The sequence below is a fragment of the Myotis yumanensis genome, unplaced genomic scaffold (assembly GCF_028538775.1).
Source record: "Myotis yumanensis isolate MYYU_CA2020_CCGP unplaced genomic scaffold, mMyoYum1.0.hap1 SCAF_3, whole genome shotgun sequence".
Classification (NCBI taxonomy): Eukaryota; Metazoa; Chordata; class Mammalia; order Chiroptera; family Vespertilionidae; genus Myotis; species Myotis yumanensis.
Window position 1 is genome coordinate 204,015,503 of NW_027223754.1, and position 19,579 is coordinate 204,035,081.

Consider the following 19,579-nt stretch of genomic DNA (forward strand, 5'->3'; position numbering starts at 1 on the left):
CCCAGCGCTGGGGCCATTCCCTGGCCCGGCGATAGCAGGGAAGGTGTGCAGGAGCTCCCGGTGGCCCCACAGGTCTCCTCCATCCACCTCTGATTCTGGGAACCAGAAGCCGCAGTGTTTTTCTCGTCAGAGTGCCGCTCCCTCTCCCGGGGGAGTTGGCAGGTCTGCGCTGGCCTGTTGGCCGGAGACGCATGGGCAGCGGAGCCTGGCATTTCTTTACAGACTCTCCCTGTCTCTTTCTTGGGCGGCTCTCTCCCGTTCCCACGCCCCACCTCTGCAAGGCCCGGGATCCTGCTTTCTCCGGCACTGGGGAGGGCAGAGGTCCTGGGCGAAGAGATAGATGGACGCCTTCCCCCCACAAGGCTGCTGTGCCGGGACCCTCAATGACTCATTGTCCCTGCCGGGGAGAGGAGGCGGTGGGCGGTGGGCGGTGGGCGGTGTGCTGGTCAGCAGTCTGCACCGGGTGCAAGCGGGCGCTGGAGCCCTCTCCGCCATAAGCACTCTGCTTTGCAAAGTTGTGGGAATCTTATTTCTTTGAAGGGTCTGCTTTCAGCAAAGACATGGGCACTGTGCCAGGCACTGGGAGTACAATTTGGAAAAACAGCCCTTAACCTAATCCTCAAGGAAGGCCCAGTCCAGTGGGAGACATGAGAAGTAAATAATAACCATTACCCTCCCGAATCAGTCACCATGAGGAAGAGCAATGAGAACACGGACACCCAGCCATGGGTTAAGGGCTGGTTCACGCCTTTATTCACTGAACAGTTACTGAGAGCCTGATAGGTGAACGACGCTGTTCTAGGGGCTGGGAATGCAGTGGGAACAAAACAAATTACATAATAGCATATCTATAGTATAATGTGTCCTATATTTTATATATCATATTTAACATATATTAATGTATCTATCTAGTCTACATCTATACACTGAGCGGCCAGATTATTATGACCACCTCATCAGTACAATGAAGTGAATTAGTTATGCAAATAATAATAATAATAAAACCTTGAGAGTATTTGCTTAGGAAGTTTTCAATATTCAGTATTTTTGGAAGTGTCAATGAAGTACTGATGGGGTAGTCATAATAATCTGGCCACTCAGTGTATATATAAAAGCCTAAGTGACCAAACGACCAGTCGCTATGACGCGCACTGACCACCAGGGGGGCAGATGCTCAAGGCAGGAGAGTCAGGCCTCTAGTTGTTATAATAATATTATATTGATATATCTACATAATCTATTCCCTCTCAATCAATCAATCAATGATATAGCATCTACTTATAATTTCAGTGGTCAGTGCACTCCCACAGCGGGAGCACCGCTAAAGCTGACTGACGAGTGCCAGATGCCAGGCTCATGGCTGGCAAGTGTAGCTGTGGTGGCATGAGCCTCTCCTGCCTCCACGGCAGGGCTACCGAGCAGCGGCGGCAGGCACAGCGGGGCAGGGATGAGTGGGAGCAGCGCCCAGCCCGGGCTCAGGCTCCTCCCAGGCCACCTGCCGCTTTGGGTACTACACATCCCTCCGGGGATGTCAGACTGCCGGTTTCGGCCCGATCCCCACAGGCCAGGGGATCGGGCTGAAACCAGCAGTCTGATATCCCCCAAGGGCCCTGGATGGCGAGAGGGCGCAGGCCAGGCTGAGGGACTGGGGATGCAAGGGAAGCCCAGGTCCCAGGTGCCTGCGGACGGCCGGGGGAAGGCAGGTCTACTCTTGCACGAATTTTGTGCATCAGGCCTCTAGTTGTTATAATCATATATTAATGTATCTATATACTCTATCCCCTCTCAATCAATCAATGACACATCATCTATTTATAATGTCAGGCAGTGATAAATACTCAAAGAAAAAAATGCACAGTTGGGCTTGAAGAGCAAGGACAGCAGGGTCTGGCAAGGCCTCCCTGAGGCAGTGACATTTGATCAGAACTCTGATGGGAAGTGAGGGTGTTTCAGGAAGAAGGAAAAACAGGTGCAAAGACTGTCCGCCAGACTCACTCTGCCTAGTTCACACATCTCCCTCAGAAGTAAGGGCTCCTTGTTCCCACTCTACAGATGGAAAAGCCGAGAGTCAGAAAGGTAGAGAGACTGGTCCAGGGCCTCACGGCTTGTAGAAGGCAGAGCCAGACCCACCCCAGGCAGTCGGTCCTGCCCTGCATGTGGGCTCTGGGCCACGAAGCCACCCTACCTACAAAGGAGTGGGGGGGAATTCACCTGCAGGGAAGAGGCAGAAAAGAGGGTGTGGAAACAGGACCCTGATGGACCGGAGTGTGCCAAGTCAAGGAAGGTCTCTGCCTTGCTACTCTGCCTCTTCTTAAAAAAAAAATTAATATGTGTGTGTGTGTGTGTGTGTGTGTGTGTTTAGTATTGATTTCAGAGAGAGGAAGGGAGAGGGAGAGAAAGAAACATCAATGATGAGAGAGAACCATTGTTCAGCTACCTCCTGCACACTCCAACTGGGGAACGAACTTGCAACCCAGGCATGTGCCCTGACTGTGAATCAAACCCTGACCTCCTGGTTCATGGACGCTCAACTACTGAGCCACACCAGCCGGGCCCTTCTCTGCCTCTTCTGTCCCCAAAGCTGCCCCTCACCTGAGTGCACATCCACTCTAAGGAGAGAGAGAGAGAGAGAGAGAGAGAGAGAGAGAGAGAGAAGGTAAGAAGAGATAGAGACACTTCCCCCAATTCACAGGGCTCACTAGGCTCACTTTCGTTAGGTTTCTGCTCAGAGAGGCCTCCCCTGCTCACCCTACTGTCTCGCATACTAGCCCGTCTATCTCCTCTTTGGCTTCGACCATTTCTCACGACCTGCCATTAGAATGCATGTTTGCTCCCTTGTCTGCGGTGCGTTTTCTGCAACTTAAATCTCAGCTCCACAAGGGCCACTGTCTGTGTTGCCCACGGCTGTATCCTCTGGCCCATCTTTAATGAATGAAAGGAAGGAAAGTAGGAAAAGCTCAGTGGGGGTGTTAACCATTTAGAAGAGCTACAGGGAGCACTTTTCCAAACAGACACAGACCAAGAACGCGGAGCAGAAACCGTGCTCTTTGTAGCAGTTGCCCGACTGTGGCTGGCACTCTGAATGTGCTTCATAATATGTGTTGAATGAATGAATATCTGTAATTTGAAATTCCAAGTTCGGGACGCTCAGAAGACTGGGCGACAATGCATGAGAAATAAAGAGTAAAGGCACATTATTCTAGAACACTCTTTGGTAGGATGTTTGAGAGGTCCCAGGACAGCGATCGGAAACCCTGAGAGCTGCTCCTAGCTCAGGAGCTCTGGAGCTACGAGGATTTGGACAGTCACCTGGGCCTTGGTTTTCCCACCTGCAAAATGGGAACACCTAGGAAACTCTAAGGGACTCTCCTAACGCTAGACCTCTAAGATTGAATAAAATCTCCTCTTCTCTGGGACCAGCCCAAGCATTTCCATCTTGTCCCAAACATCCCCCCTGGAGATAGTACGTCTGGAGTGGTCCTGGGGGAGAGGGGGTGCGTACTGAGTCTTTGATGGCTTTCCTCGAGGTCTTGGGTTACTTAGGCTTCCTGGCTCCCTCTCTTCAACCCTCTCGAGGTCTGACCTTGTGATGAGTGGATGCACAGCATCAGCCGCTGTGGTTTGAGCGAGCGCCTGTAATGTGGGGTTGCCTATGGCGGGAGACTGAGAGCAGGGCTTGCGTAATGCCGGGCCTCATCAACATGTGCCTCTTGGGTGTTTCTCATTCTTGGTTTCTCCTGTCCTGTGTTTCCAATCCCGTCCGTCTGGATGGGCACGGCTGCCCCTTTAAACGCTCCATTGTGGAGCCAGGCTTGAACGTGGGCCCAGGGTGGCCACAGCCATCCAGTAAGCACGAATCTTCATGTGCCCTGGGGTGGCCCCTGCTCGGCTTCTGAAATGGAATTCTGCAACTTGACTGAGAACCTGGGCATCTAGGTTGCTCTTCGCAGCTCGAGCTGGTGAGCAGGCCACCCCCCCGCCCCCCCGCCCAAGTTTGGGTGTTTGACAGAAAGCAGAGTAAGGGGTGCTATCAATTTACTGCAATTACTGACAATTTCAGCAACTCGAATGAAATACTTTACCTTTTACAAATCACTACTGAGACTCTGAACTTGAACGGGCACTTAGTCTGTTTTGATGATTTCCTAAGAGAGTAACTTTCTTTTTTGTCCCACTGCCCCCACCTACTCCCCTCTGCCTTGCTCTGAGCCCCAGGAGGCAGGCCTCTGTGGACAGTAGCAACCCAGCTCTCTGGCTCACTGCTCTCGGCTTGACACGGGCCACAGTGAGGCCCCAGCAGGCGACAGGAAGGCAGGGAAGGTTGGTGCCCGCCTGCTTCCATTCTGGTCTCTTCCCCCCAGGAGGAAGCAATGGCTTCCTGCTGCTTGCTGTGGTTAGATAGTGACTGCCTCCTGCTCCCTTAGCCCCCACGCTCCTCTGTGAGTGGTTCCTTCCTTAACATCTTTATTTAAACCATATGTGTGTGTGTGTGTGGGGGGGGGGGGTGTTAATTCTGTTTTCTGTCTAAGCCCCTGTCTGATAAAAATTCCCAAATCTGGGATGGAGCCTGGGACAGAGTAGACCCTTAATCAGTATTTGTGGAATGAATGAACAAACTTCTCACGCATAATATCTCATTTAATCCTTACACGAACTATACAAAGTAATACGATTGTCTTTTATAAAGAAATGGAGGCCCCGAGAGGTAGACTCTCAGGTCTGAGCAGGAGAGTTCTAAGAGCAGTAGTGACTTCCTAAAACCCTGGGGAGCCTGAGCCACACTCAGCACCCTGGAGAAATCGCTACCTCCTGCCCCTTCCTGTACAATCTCAGGGTCCTCATGCCAGCCTGGGGTGGGCTCAGCAGGACCAGAAGCCACAGAGTGCACAGGGGTAATGCAAGGAAGAGAATAACAAAAGTCTCAGACTTAAAGATACTTGGTCGTTCACTTGGCATATACTCAGGGACCTGAGTTCAAATCCAAGTGCTACTACTTCTCCCGTTACCAGGTTTACTGATTTTATGATTGACAAATAAAAATTATATATATTTATGGTACATGAGATGTTTTGCTATGCATTTAAGGTGTACAACATGTGTTGATGTATGTATACATTATGACATGATTGCCACGATCAAGTTAACCTATTCATCACCTCATATAAACATTTTTTTTAGTTTAGTTTTCCTCCTGTTATTTATTTCTAGTTTCATGCAACTGTGGTTTGAAAAGATACATGATGTAATTTCAATCTTCTTAACGTTGTTGAGACTTGTGCTGTGCCCGAACATCTGATCTATCCTGGGGAACGTTCCGTGTGCACTTGACAATGTTAATTCTTCTGCCGTTGGATGGAAGACATGTTCTGCTATGTCTGTTAGGTCCACTAGGATGAGGTGTAGTTCCAGGCCAATGTTTTGTTCTTGATTTTCTGTCTGCATGATCTACCCACTGTTGGAAGTCCGGTATTGAAGTTCTCTACTATTGTTGTATTGCTATTTCTCCTTCCAGATTTGTTAATATTTGCTTTACATATTCAGGTGCTGTGATGTTTGATACATATATATTGACAATTATTATATCCTCTTGGTGAATTGACACTTTTATCATTACATACTGTCCTCCATAGTCTATTGTTATAGTTTTCTACTTAAACTCTGTCTTGTCTGATGTAAATATCGCTACCCCTGCTCTCTTTTGGTTTCCATTTGCATCTTTCCCATCCCTCCACATTCAGGCTTTGCATGTCTTTAAAGCTAAAGGGCGTGTCTTGCAGGCAGAAAATTGTTGGTTTTTTGTTTTTTTTTAATTCTTTCCGCCACTCAGTGTCTTTTGATTAGAGAATTTAATCCATTTACCTTTAAAGTATTATCAATAAGAATGGACTTACTATTGCCATGTTGTTAATTGTTTTCTGGCTAGTTTGTAGTTCTTTTTCTTTATTCCTCCCTTGCTGTGTTCCTTTGAGAGCTGATGATTTTCTGAAGGGGTATGCTCTGAATCTTTTCTTTTTCAGTTTGTGTATCTACCACTGGTTACAGTTGCCACGAGGCTTAAATATAACATCTTATAGTTATCACAGTCTATGTTAAGCTGATAACAACTATGACCACATACAAAAACTCTATTCTTGTACTCCTCACTCCCTACATTTTATGTTTTTCACATCACAGTTCACATCTTTTTATACTGTGTATGGGTTTAAAAATCATAACAGCTACAATCATTTTGAACACCTTTGTCTTTTAACCTTCATACTAGAGTTAAAAGTGATATGCATACCATTATTAAGGTACTAGAGTATTCTTAATCTGACCAAATACTTCCCTTTATCACTGAGTTTTATACTTTCACTAGAGGCCCGGTGAACGAAATTAGTGCATGGGGGTGGGAGGTTCCCTCAGCCCAGCCTGCACCCTCTCACAATCCTGGACCACTGGCTCCTAATCGCTCACCTGCGTGCTTGCCTGCCTGGTCACCCCTAACTGCCCCCCTGCCCTGCCGGCCTGATCACCCCCACTGCCTCTGCATGCCAGCCTGATCGCCCCTAACTGCCCTCACTGCCAGCTTGGTTGCCCCTAACTGCCCCCCCACCGGCCTGGTCACCCCCAACTGCACCCCCCCACTGGCCCGGTTGCCCCTAACTGCCCCCCTGCCAGCCTGGTCGCCCCACACAGCCTGCTTGTTCAGTCATTTCATTGTCGCTCACTAAACCCCCTGCCCACCTGGTCGTAAGCAGCCATGTTGTGAGGGTGTGAGGGTTAATTTGCATATCACCTCTTTATTATACAGGATTTTTTTTATGTTACTAATTGATGTTCTTTCATTTCACTAAATTCCCACCACTTAAAAGTCAGATGCTTGGACCCCTTTAATATGTTTCTACTAAATGGTTGGCATACTTCTGCTTCCCACTCATAATGAGGAACTCACTGCCTCTTCAAGAAGCTCTGACCATGACATAGCCTGCCCTCCTCACAGAGGCAGTCCAGGGCAGTGGTGCCACACACCGGCTCCGGGTCAGACTTCGAGGCTCGAGTCCTCGCTTTGCCACTTACTGGCTGGAGACTTTGATTCCATTACCCAACTTACTGGCGCTTCAGCCTCCTTATCTAGAAAATGTGGATTATAACAGTACATATTTTACAGGGTTGTTGAGGGGATGAAACGAGTCAATACATGTTAAGTGCTTGGAACAGCGCCTGGCACGTAGGAAATGCTATAAAGGGTTTGTTAAATAAATAAGAATTCGTGAATGCTGTAGGTGCGATTCCAGCTGGCTTCATCAGAGAGAAATGTGTGTGTGGTGGGAGGAGGGGGCAAGAGGGGGCTGAGTCTGGGCCCAGGGCCCTGAATGTATCATCAGGTGCTTGCAGACTTTCTCTCTCTCAGCTGAATTTCCCTTTGCCTTGCCTCCGCCTCAGCCTCAGCAGATCATCCCCTCTCAGAGAAACAGAGCTTCCCCTCAGCAGTCCCGGCCACCAGCTCAGCATGCACGTGTCTCACCCAGAAACTCCAGCAACAGCCTCACCACGGAGCCTCCCTGGCCTGGCTCGGGGCCCAGTGTACTCTTCTGACCCCAGGGCTGCTCATGTACCCTCAGCTCCGGACACCACACAGACGGCAAGTTGAAGAGGGGTCAGTCACCCCAGGGAACATCGAGGCGCAGTTCCCCAAAACAGAAGGAATAGATGCTGGAGAAAACCGGGCATGGTCTGGGGTGCCACGAAGTCTGGTCCCCTCCCCTGAAGGTGCTCCCTGTGAGCAAGACTTTGGAGGACGGAGACCTTGCTCCCACTGCACCCTGGGACGTGCCGAAGGTCTCTGTGAAAGAATACACTGGGAGTCAAGAGCAGCGCTCAAAACCCTTACTCTGGGAGACCACAGAGAGGACTTGGCACCACACCGGATGCCTGAGGGAGGCTAACAACTCCCCACCTACAGGTCACCCTGTGAAGTCAGGTAGGGGGCACCTGGCTGGTGTGCATGTTCTCACGGGTCTGTAACCTGGGACTTGCCAAAGCAAGTTGTCTGGCTGAGACCGCAAGCACCATCCTGGGCCTGGACAGAAGAAATCTAAACCGCCCCGGGGAGCCCTGACCCGAGGGCTTGGGCTGTGCCGGCACTCACTGCCCCCGCAGCCCTGACTACCCAAGGTCGGTCTCCCACAGCAGCATCGCGGGGGAGCTGGTCCACACTTGCTGCTCACACTGGAGTCTGCAGGGCCGGCAGCACTGACTTCCTCTGGGGGCTCGTGGGAAATTCAGAACCTCAGGTCCTCCCTGAAGTCCTGCTGGCTGAGAATCTGCACGTGAACGAGCTCTCCAGGAGCGTGCATGGCGGGGAGAAGCACTACTGTATTCGTTCTCTAGAGCTGCCATTACCAAGGACCCCGGCCTGGATGGCTTAAAGCAACAGACATGTGTTCTCTCCAAGTTCTAGAGCTACGGTTCTCAACCTGTGGGTCGAGACCCCGTTGGGGGTCGAACGACCCTTTCACAGGGGTTGCCTAAGACCATCGGAAAACACATATATAATTACATATTGTTTTTGTGATTAATCACTATGCTTTAATTATGTTCAATTTATAACAATGAAATTGGGGGTCACCACAACATGAGGAACTGTATTAAAGGGTCGCGGCATTAGGAGGGTTGAGAACCACTGTTCTAGAGGCTGGAAATGTGAAATCAAGGTAGTGCGAGGACTGGTTTCTTCTGAGAGCTGGGGGACAATCTCTTCCATGCCTGTGTCCGGCCTCCGGTGGCTGATGGCCATCCTGGGTGCTCCTGGCTTGTAGATGTAGCACTTCCATCTCTGCCTCCACCATCACACGTCATTCCCCTGTGTCTGTGGCCAAACCTCCCTTTTCTTGTGAGGACACCAGTTAGGCTGGATGAAGGACCCACTCTACTCCATCGTGACCTCATCGTAAGTAATTCCATGTGCAACAACCAGATTTCCACATAAGATCACATTTTGAGGTTCCAGGAGTTAGGACTTTCATACTTTGGGTCGGGGGGAGTGGAGTGGGACACAATTCAATCATAACAACTGTCTTCAAAGCCTGCCCTTCCTAAATGTTGGGCTGCTGGCTGATTAGGAAACACCCGGAACATTGTAGTAAATGTATCTTTGCAAACAATTTTGTCCGTTTATAAGACGGCATGTCCGCCATGAAGCATGGAGGTGTCTATTTGGCGAGGTGTTTCTTGCTCAGGCAGCACACCAGCAGGCTCCTGGCCTCACAGCTGACCACCCCAGGGCAGGGCCAGGCGAGGGCACCCTGCGAGGTCTCCCACCAGGCTGCCCATGGGAGTCACCCGGGAGCCGCAACACCACCGAGGCCCAAACCCTCCCCTCACGGATTCCAGTGTCACTGGCCTGACATGCTGCCTGAGCATCAGGATTAGAAACGATTCCCACTCGATGCTTACCTGCAGACAAATGTGAGGACTAATGGGATGGATGTTCTGGTTCGTACACATTACAAAAGAAGACAGTTCAATCCTTCCCCAGAGAGGGGGCAGAGCACAGGCACAAAAAATCCCAAATAGGAACATGTACAGATTCTGAAATTTTGCATTTTAGGTTGCTGTTGTTGTGTTGATTTTGTTTTGTTTTAATATTCTTATGTGCAAAATGAGGCTGCTGTGAGAAGTGAATGAATGTATATAGGTAGCACCATTCTCACAATCTCCCATGCCGGGGCACTGTTTATTGCTCATCACAGTTTTGCCAACTGCTAAAGTACAGTTTTGTGGCATTTTTATTTGGTGCTTATAGTACATTTAAAATGATCCCTTCTGCGTACATGAATCCTTTCTCCTAGTGGATTTCTTTCTTTTCCCGAGTAATGCTTTTCATCTGGAAGTATACTGTACCCCCGATATTAATACAGCTACATTGGCTAGCGTTCTTTAGCCCAGTAGTAGTTAGTTACATGGTGTATCTATTTTTCAATCCTTACCCTTTCAAAATTTCTATATTCTTATGTTTTGGATGAGTCTCTTGAATGAAATATAGTTGGATTAAAAAAAACCTACTCTGGCAATCTCGCTGCAGATGCTCTGTAAATCAGAGCATTTAGCCCATTTACATTTAATGTAGTTACTGATCTACTGGTGATAGAATATTAACAGCTCACAGGGGACTTTGTGGAGGTTGCAGTTCTCACCAGTGGCCGTGAGAGGGCAGCTCTAAGGGATCTGCAGCCATGAGCATCTGCAGGCATGAAGGGACAGAAGGAACGGAGCATCTGCTCTCGGGGTTCCACCACTGCTTCCAAGCCTGTGTCTCCCCGACAATTTTGGGCGTCCTCTGACCCCGGGAGGAATAAGGATATGGACTGGGGGACAGGAGTGTAGTGAACTGGGAGACAAAAAAGCAACCCAATGACCATGCCCATCCATGGGGTGAGGGCTCAGGGCAGAAGCTATTTGTCAACTTGTATAGAAAGAGTTCAATATTTTAACCCTTTGCACTCTGCTGTCCCCTCTCAGGGGACATCGGAATTCTAGCATATCACTCAGATGTCCCCTCTCAGGGGACATTGCAGTTTATTAGTGATTACGGGGAATTGAGTTATTTCAACGCAACTTTTTGAGACATGCATGTTTCCCTGAAGTTTTATCTTGAAATGGCACAAGAAATTAAATCAAAATATCGTAAAATTACTAAGATATATACAAGAAATGTCAGCGGGTTTTGTGTCGGATTAAACAATAAACTACATATTCCCGATGTGGGACAAAGAAAACGGGACTGCATTGTGTGTTCTAACAGGAAAACACCTGGCGGCAGGCGTCAAACCACTTATTACTGTCAAACATGCACTAATCAGCCTGCAATGCATATTGGGGAGTGTTACAAAACTTATCATACTGTACAAAATTATAAACAATAAAATATTGGTTTTTTTGCAAATATACATTCCTCGATGTCACCCAATTCATATAAGTCCAATATCATTATAATACGTTACTTGGTTCCAAAATTATACTAAATAATACGAGGGTCTGTAAATGCACGTTTCCGCCGCAAAGTAGCGTCGAGTAGCTGGTAGCCAATGTCCAGAACGGTTCGGAGTGCAAAGGGTTAATAACTAGTACTGCTGCACAAGCCATTCACAGTGATATCAACCTGATATCAATCCAACATTTGGATTTAAGTCTACCATCTTATTTTACTGTAACACCTTCTCTATGCTGGCATTCCTCTTTCCTTGACTTCATTTTTTATTTATGTTTTTTCTCTTGTACTTTTTAAGTACTACATTTATTTTTAATCCTCACTTGAGGATATTTTCCCCACTGATTTCCAGAGAGAGTAAAAGGGAGCGGGGGGAGAGAAAGAGAGACACATCAATTGGTCGCCTCCTGCACGCGCCTCTACAGGGGTTGGGGAACCTGTAACAGAGATGCGTGCCCTTGACCTGGAATTAAACCCGAGACCCTTCAGTGCCATAGGCCAACACTCTAACCACTGAGCCAACTGGACTGAGCAAAACCAGCCAGGGCTACGTACTACATTTTTTTTTAGAAATTACATGATTCATCTTTTGTTGTTGTTGTTAATCCTCACCTGAGCATATTTTTCCCATTGATTTTTAGAGAGAGTGGAAGGGAGGAAAAGAGACAGAAAGGGAAACATCAATGTGAGAGAGACACATCGATTTATTGCATCCCGCACACTCCCCAACCAGAGCCAGGAATCGAGCCTGCAACTAAGGTATGTGCCCTTGACCGAAACTGAACCTGCAACCCTTCAGTCCACATGCTGACACTCTAGCCCAGCCGTGGGCAAACTACGGCCCGCGGGCCAGATCCGGCCCGTTTGAAATGAATAAAACTAAAAAAAAAAAAAAAGACCGTACCCTTTTATGTAATGATGTTTACTTTGAATTTATATTAGTTCACACAAACACTCCATCCATGCTTTTGTTCCGGCCCTCCGGTCCAGTTTAAGAACCCATTGTGGCCCTCGAGTCAGAAAGTTTGCCCACCCCTGCTCTAGCCACTGAGCCAAACCAGCTAGGGCAGGAAAAAATTTAAGAATCAGTGCCTAATAGTTCATCTTTGATTTTTCAAAGCTTGTTTTTAATCAACACATTGACTTTCCTCCCTGACAATACAAGGGCCTCAGAACACCTTGACTTACCCCCCAGTCCCTACTAATTCACTGGTGTATATTTTAACCCCTCAGATTTTAATCCTTCATAAGACATCATTATTATTATTCTGAAGACAATGTTTAATAACATTTACCTCCTTTGCTCTTCTTCCTTCTTGATGCTTTAGGTTATTCTGGGATTATTTTTTTTCTTTTTGCCTAAAGCTCATACTTTACAGCAGTGGTTCTCAACCTGTGGGTCGCGACCCCTTTGGCGGTCGAACAACCCTTTCACAGCGGTCGCCTAAGACCATCCTGCATATCAGATATTTACATGACGATTCATAACAGTAGCAACATTACAGTGATGAAGTAGCAACGAAAATAATTTTATGGTTGGGTCACAACATGAGGAACTGTATATAACGGGCCCGAAGGTTGAGAACCACTGCTTTACAGTTTCCCTCACTGAGGGTCTTCCTTTGTAAATGTTTTTATTTTGCCTTCATTCATAAAAGAGGTGTCCCTGAGGATGGGGTTATAGGTTGGCGATTATTTTAAGACACTCTCCCCGCTGCCACCTGGGAGCTGAGTTAGTCTGTTAGTCCCATCAGAGCGGCTGCCTTTTTGACGCTGGCTACTACTTATTTCCCTTCACCTTTCTGCACTTACACTATTGTCTCTTGGTGCCTTGGTATTCTTTTTATTTACTCTCCTTGAAATCTGTTGTGCTTCTGTGTTTGGTGTTTTGGGAATCTTTCTGAAAGATGCTGAGCCATAGTTTCGTAAAATATTGCCTCTGCTCCACTCTCCCTCTCTGTCTGAGACTCTGATTCAATGTTAGATCCTCTCACATGACCAAACCATGTCTTCTAGATTTCCGATCTTTTTTCTCTCTGTGCTTTATTTGGGATCATTTCTTTAGCTCTACATTTCACTGTATTATCACCTTCTCAGTGGTGTTTAATATGCTGTTAAACACAACACATCCAATGATGTGGGTTATATTGTACATTTCGTTTCTAGAAGTTCTATTTGGTGTTTTTTTTTAATTGGTTGTGTCACTTCTTTTTAAAAATATATATCTTTTTATTGATTTCAGAGAGGAAGGGAGAGGGAGAGATAGAAACATCAATGATGAGAGAGAACCATTGATCGGTTGTCTCCTTCATGCCCCCTCCTGGGAATCAAGCCTGTAACCTGGGTATGTGTCCTGACCTGGAATCGAACCGTAACCTCCTGGTTCATAGGTCAACCCTCAACCACTGAGCTATGCTGGGCGGGCAGTTGTGTCACTTTTTATAGTTCCTTATTCCCTGCATATATCTGCAAACCTGATTTTTTCCCACTTAATATGTATGATTTTTAAAAATTTTTAAGAATCAGTGCCTAATAATTCCAGTACTTGAGCTATAAGGGCTTCTTTCTATTGTCTATTGCTCTGTTTCTTCTCATTCATGATGTCTGTGATGGCTAATCTTTGACTCTGTGCTAGCTATTGTACAAAAAAAAAAAATCAATTGAATAATTATTTGAGGCCTAGGCTTAAAGCGCCTTGCTCTACACAAGACAGCCTTTATTTCTGGCATGTCTGAAATTACCATGCGTGAGAGTCCCTGGAAAACCAATAAAACTGCAGTCCAAACTGCAATTACTTGTGAGGGTTCATCAACTTGTAATTCACATTCACCTTGAAGGTGTATCCTTTGGGTCTCAGCTTACTGTGGGGACGGTCTATCATCACATTCCCCACCTTGAGTGGCCCTGGGTGCTGATCTCTGTCTCCCTTGCCCTGACTGGTGATCAAAACCAATGCTAACATTTGCCAAACTTAGAAAGACTCTTGGGGAAAAGGTAGCTTTCGTACTCGTTTCTCTCTCTGGGTTTCCATTTCCCCATCATTCTCTTCCAGGTAACTCTTTGTCGTGCCAACCCCTTGAAGGCTTTGAAGATTATTATTATTGTTTTCGGTGGAAGAGTTAGTCCAAATAACCTAGTCCACCATCACTGGAACTAGGAAGCCACATAGTGTCTTTCTTTGTACAAGGCTGGCACTCGGGAAATGACGGCTGGATTAGCTGAACTGTAATAATCTCCCAGACACACTTTTTTTTTGCTTGTCTGCATTTATAAAGACTGTTTCCTACCCGTGGAATGCATAGAACTCCCCCATCCCACCATTTGACAAGGCTCAGAATAGATGCCCCATTTTCCTCCAAGTTCTTCCTGTTTTCTCCACTTCCCCAAATCTGAGTCCTATTTCTTCCCCATCGAAACCCTCACAAGACTTAGTGTGCACCATCCTCTGGGTACTTCGCTAGAGGGGACTATATCAGCACAACCATTTCTCTCTCCTGTGCATTTCCACGTTCTTGACATTTCTGGGCTTCTCAAGAATCCCCTCGCTCCCCCTCCAGCTCAGCATATATTATACAGATTTCTTGGAAAACATCAGATCCCGCACTTTTAGGTTTGATGTCCTGGGAGGGGCATTCCGTCTGCCATACTGCTGGAAGCAGGACGTAGCTCATTAAAATAAGCCGTTACATTTTGCTGCACTTTAGAATAGGATGCTCTCACAGATGTGCCTCCTACTTCAGTGCTGCTATCGTCATGCCGCCGACGAGAACCAGGGGGTAAGAGACTGGGAAACACACCCAAACAGAGCCACAAAGCCAGGGATAGAACGCAGCCTTTCTCCCCAAGCCCATGGCTCATGCCAGGGCACCCAGTTAATGCCCCATATTGTTTGTGCCACTCGTCATTTCTATGGCAACAACACCTGACACTCGGAGAGCAGACATTCTACATGTGAAAGCACAGCAGCTCAGAAGTAAGGCCTGGCCACTGGATGGAGGGGTTGGCTCCGTGAGGAATCCCCCACAGGTGAAGGGGCCCTGAGTCTCAGTCCTCCTTACCTCACCACCTTGGTACCATTTCTCACGACCTGCATGTCCACCATGCAGCCCCCAGTAACATAGGCAGCTAGGTTCAACTCTGAGAATTCGGCCTGAAGGAGAAAGCAAAACAAAGAAGGATTCAGCAGATGTGAATAATGCTAAGAACGGCTAACATTTATTGGGCACTTATACGTTGCCACAGACCCATTTATAGCTCACTTGAAACTTAGGAAGTTGGCAGTATTATTTACTTCCCTTGTTGAAAGATGAGGAAGCTGAGGTGCCAAGAGGCTTGGGGACGTGGCCAAGGTTACATAATTAATAAAAGGCAAAGGTAGATTGGAACCATGCGTCTCTGATTCAAAGAACCATGCTTTCTTGCCCGGCCAGTGTTGCTCAGTGGTTGAGCATCCACCTATGAACCAGGGGGTCATGGTTCCATTCCCGATAAGGACACATGCTCCAGTTTTGGGCTCGATCCCCAGTAGGGGGTGTGCAAGAGGCAGCCGGTCAATGATTCTCACTCATCATTGATGTTTCTATCTCCCTTTCCCTTCTTCTCTGAAATCAATTAATATATATATATATATATTTTTTAATTATTATTTATTTTTTTTAAAGCCCCATGCTTTCAACCATGACTAATTTCTACCTGCCTGAAGGTGAAAAAAGCAACTCTAGCTCCAGGACTAGACGAGGCCAAGTGCTGTCAGCATGACCTCTCCCCTAGCCTTCTGCAGCTTCCTGCAAGGCTGTGGTGAGCGCTGCAGGTAGGTGAGCACACATCACTGTTAAGGGAGCCCTCCTCAGGTTACCTGCCATCGGTTCCCTTTTTAGGTCGTGGTCCCTCCCCTCACTCCATCCACGTGGTTACAGTAGGAGCACCATGTCTGTGCACTGAAATACTGTTCCCCTGGTCCCAGCTGGTGGCGCTGGCGCCTGACCCAGGGCAGGAATATGATGCCCTTCATTAGAATTAGAACCTGCTGAACGATCCATGCAGTTCCTTTCTAGGGGGCTATATCTTTAAAACACAAGCCCAAGTGCAAATAGGGACCATGTTTTCTGCCATCTGGATTAGGGAAGCAAAAAATACCAGGGTGGAGGGGGAGAGGGGCAAAGGCAGAGAGGAGAGGGGAGGGGAGGGGAGGGGAGGGGTGGGGAGGGAAAGGAACGTTGATCAGTTGCCTCCCATTAATGCTCTGACTGGGGATCAAACCTGCAACTTAGTATGCACCCTGACAGGGAATCTAACCCACAACCTTTTGATGCACTAAATGATGCTCCAACCAACAGAGCCATCCAGCCAGGGTGAGATGGGGAGTACTGTCGACATTATGTGCCAGCTGCAATCCTTCCCTTGGATTTTATGAGATGCCTCTGTATCATTATAAGTTCACCTTTGTTTTATTATTTGCTTAAGCGAGATTTAGTTAATTTCTGTTGCTTGCAACCAGAGCACTATGGAATAGTACATCCCTCCTAGCAGACAGCGATGTGTGTCATGACCCTCTGGATTAATTTCCTAAAGTTGTCATAACAAAGGACTATTACTTTTAAGGTGGCTTAAAAGCAGAAATTTCTTTTCTCAGTTCTGGAGACTATCCGTCCAAAATCAAGGTGTCAGTAGGGTTGGTTCCTTCCAGGGGCTGTGAGGATCTGTTTCAGGCCTCTCTCCCTGGCTTGCAGATGGCCACCTTGTTTCATCACCTCATCTTCTTTCTACACATGTCTGTGTATCCAAGTTCCCCTTTATCTATGGACAGCTATCATACTGGATTGGAACCTGCTGCATGACCTCATTTTAACATGATTACTTCTGAAAAATTCCTATCTCCAAATAAGGTCACATTTTGAGGTTTGAGGGGTTAAAACTTCAACATACGAATCTCAGGGAGACAGAGTGCAACCTGTAACCCCATCCTAGAAAGACCAGAGCACTAAACCATGCCTTTTACACAGCAGATAGCAAAAGCGGTTTCTTTGGATTTAATAAATTTTTAAATTTTATCACATGTATAAGGCATTCACTGTGTGCCAGATACCGACCTAAGCATTTTACAATCATTTATTCCTCACCCTTGCCCAGATTTAAAAAAAAAAAAAAAAAAAAGAGCCAGAAATGAAATTAATGTGCCCAATGTCACCCAGGAAGAAGCAGAGCCAGGATTTAGACCCAGGCTGTCTGGCTCCAGCCTGTGCTTTCAATCGCTGCCCCCCAAGGCCTCTGCAGTTGAGTTCAATGAGGCATCAGGTGAATTACAGTGGGGAATTTTACAGACCTAACAGCAGCCCATTTAAAGAGAAAAAGAGTTGACATTGAAGGGAAATATCATTTCCTGGTGACTGAAATGTATTCCCTTGGAAACATTTTAACAGAAATTATGACCAAAGACCGAGCCATCTCCCCAGATGGCCTTAGAGCAGCGGTTCTCAACCTGTGGGTCGCGACCCCTTTGGTGGTCGAACGACCCTTTCACAGGGGTCGCCTAAGACCATCTGCATATCAGATATTTACATTATGATTCATAACAGTAGCAACATTACAGGTATGAAGTAGCAACGAAAATAATTTTATGGTTGGGTCACAACATGAGGAACTGTATATAACGGGCCAGAAGGTTGAGAACCACGGCCTTAGAGCAAACCCAGAGTGCTACGTCTCTTGCCCTAATTAATACCCTCATTATGCTGCGGTAAGGTGAAAAGCACAGAGCCCTGTTAATGAGCCCAGGTAACGACCTGGTTATTAAGTCTAATACCTTAAAAATGCAGTCCCATCGTGTTTAAGAGACTTCACTGGCAAGATTACAAAGAAGCATTAGCAAGAACAGTGGATGCTTGAGTTTCTGGAGAAAAAAAGGTTAGCAGAGGTTAGCAGAAAGTTGCAACATAGGATAGCTGGACACCGAGTAGATAAAGGAAGGGAGTGAATCAGAATCTTGGATGATAGCATTTTCTGACTCAAGGTGGCTAAGACCCAAGTGCAAAGAAAGATACTTGGACAGAAAACACACTCAGGCTTGGCATACACGTTAGACATTCATCTTGCTCAGACCGGGTGTCTGGAGTTATTTCCCAATCACGGAGTTTGGGTATTTACAGGTCAGTCCTGGGCTGCAGGGTAGCCGTCCTGAGAGGAACTTAAAGAGCAGCCACTGTGAAGCGCTTCAGAGCTCCCCTAGAGTGTCTAGTGGGTTGAACTGTATGCTCCCCTGCCCCAAATATGTGCAAATCCTAACCAGTGCTACCTGTAAATGGTACCTTTATTGGAAACCGTCTTTGCAGAGGAAATTAAGGATCTCAAGAGGTGATCCTCCTGGCCCAGCCAGTGTGACTCAGTGGTTGAGCATCGACCCATGAACCAGGAGATCACAGTGCAATTCCTGGTTGGGGCACATGCCCAGGTTGCGGGCTCCATCCCCAGTAGGGGGTGTGCTGGAGGCAGCCGATCAATGATTCTCTCTCATCACTGATGTTTCTATCTCTCTGAAATCAATAAAAATATTTTTTTAAAAAAGAGGAGATCATCCTGGATGAAGGTGGGCCTTGAATCCAATGATAAGTCCTTACAAAAGAAGAGGAGAGAGAGACCCGGGAAAGAAGGCCTTGGTAGGTGGAGATGGAGCAGAAACTGGAGCTACATTGTCACAAGCCAAGGAACTCCAGGAGGCACTAGCAGCTGGAAGAGGCAAGAAGGACCCTTCACTGGAGCCCCCAGAGGGAGTGCCCACCTGCTGCACCTTCATTTCAGAGCTCTCGCCTCCAGAACCGTGAGAGCATGTTCCCCTTAGAACCGTGAGAGCATGTTCCCCAACTTAGGTTGTTTTAAGCCACCAAGTTTCTGGTAATTTATTACGACAGTCCGGGGAATAAAAGTGGGATAATTTTGGAAATTAAATGCAATCTCAGTATTATATGCAAAGGTGTCAGGGTTCAAAGAAGGTCAATGTGACTGGGTAAGGCTCCTTCATTCACTGCACCTAACACATACATATATGCACGCGCGCACACACACACACACACACACACACACATTCTCTCTCCCTCTCTCTCTCCCTCTCTCTCACACACACACACACACACACACACTAAACCACCACCCATTCACTTATACTGTAAAACATTATCTACAGAGTCACTTAAATCTTCTGCCTAACTTAACCTTTGACCTTAAAAACATTTTGGCCCTAATCGTGTTCTTATGTGTGAATACCACACACTAAACATTGTGGTGTGGATACAGGAATATTCAGAAAGACTGCATTCAACTGTAAGCTGGTCAATATATTAGCTACTGAGTTTGGGCAATTTATTCACTGCTTTAAATCTCAGTTTGACATCTTTAAAATGAAGACAATAATATCAGCAATATCGATCTTTAAATTTTTTTTGCAAAGATATAATGGATATGAAACACCTAGCACAGGGCTGAGACACAGAAGGCAATTGCTATTATTATTCTCAAATATTTCATTGTCTTTGTAAGAGTAAACTGAATGTACAAAAAAACTGTATAACCAGAAAAAGAGCAACCCCTTCAAATATAATATGCATATTAAATAAT

At 46.8% G+C, this 19,579-nt stretch overlaps 1 protein-coding gene across 1 annotated transcript in view; it reads right to left on the reverse strand.

The window, feature by feature from the left end:
* Positions 1-19,579, reverse strand: part of SYN3 (synapsin III) — a 362,492-nt gene that overhangs the window by 295,101 nt on the left and 47,812 nt on the right. Inside the window, exon 3 of the mRNA XM_070410991.1 lies at positions 15,031-15,122. Within this exon, the coding sequence (XP_070267092.1) occupies positions 15,031-15,122 (92 nt within the window). The remainder of the gene's footprint in view (positions 1-15,030; positions 15,123-19,579) is intronic.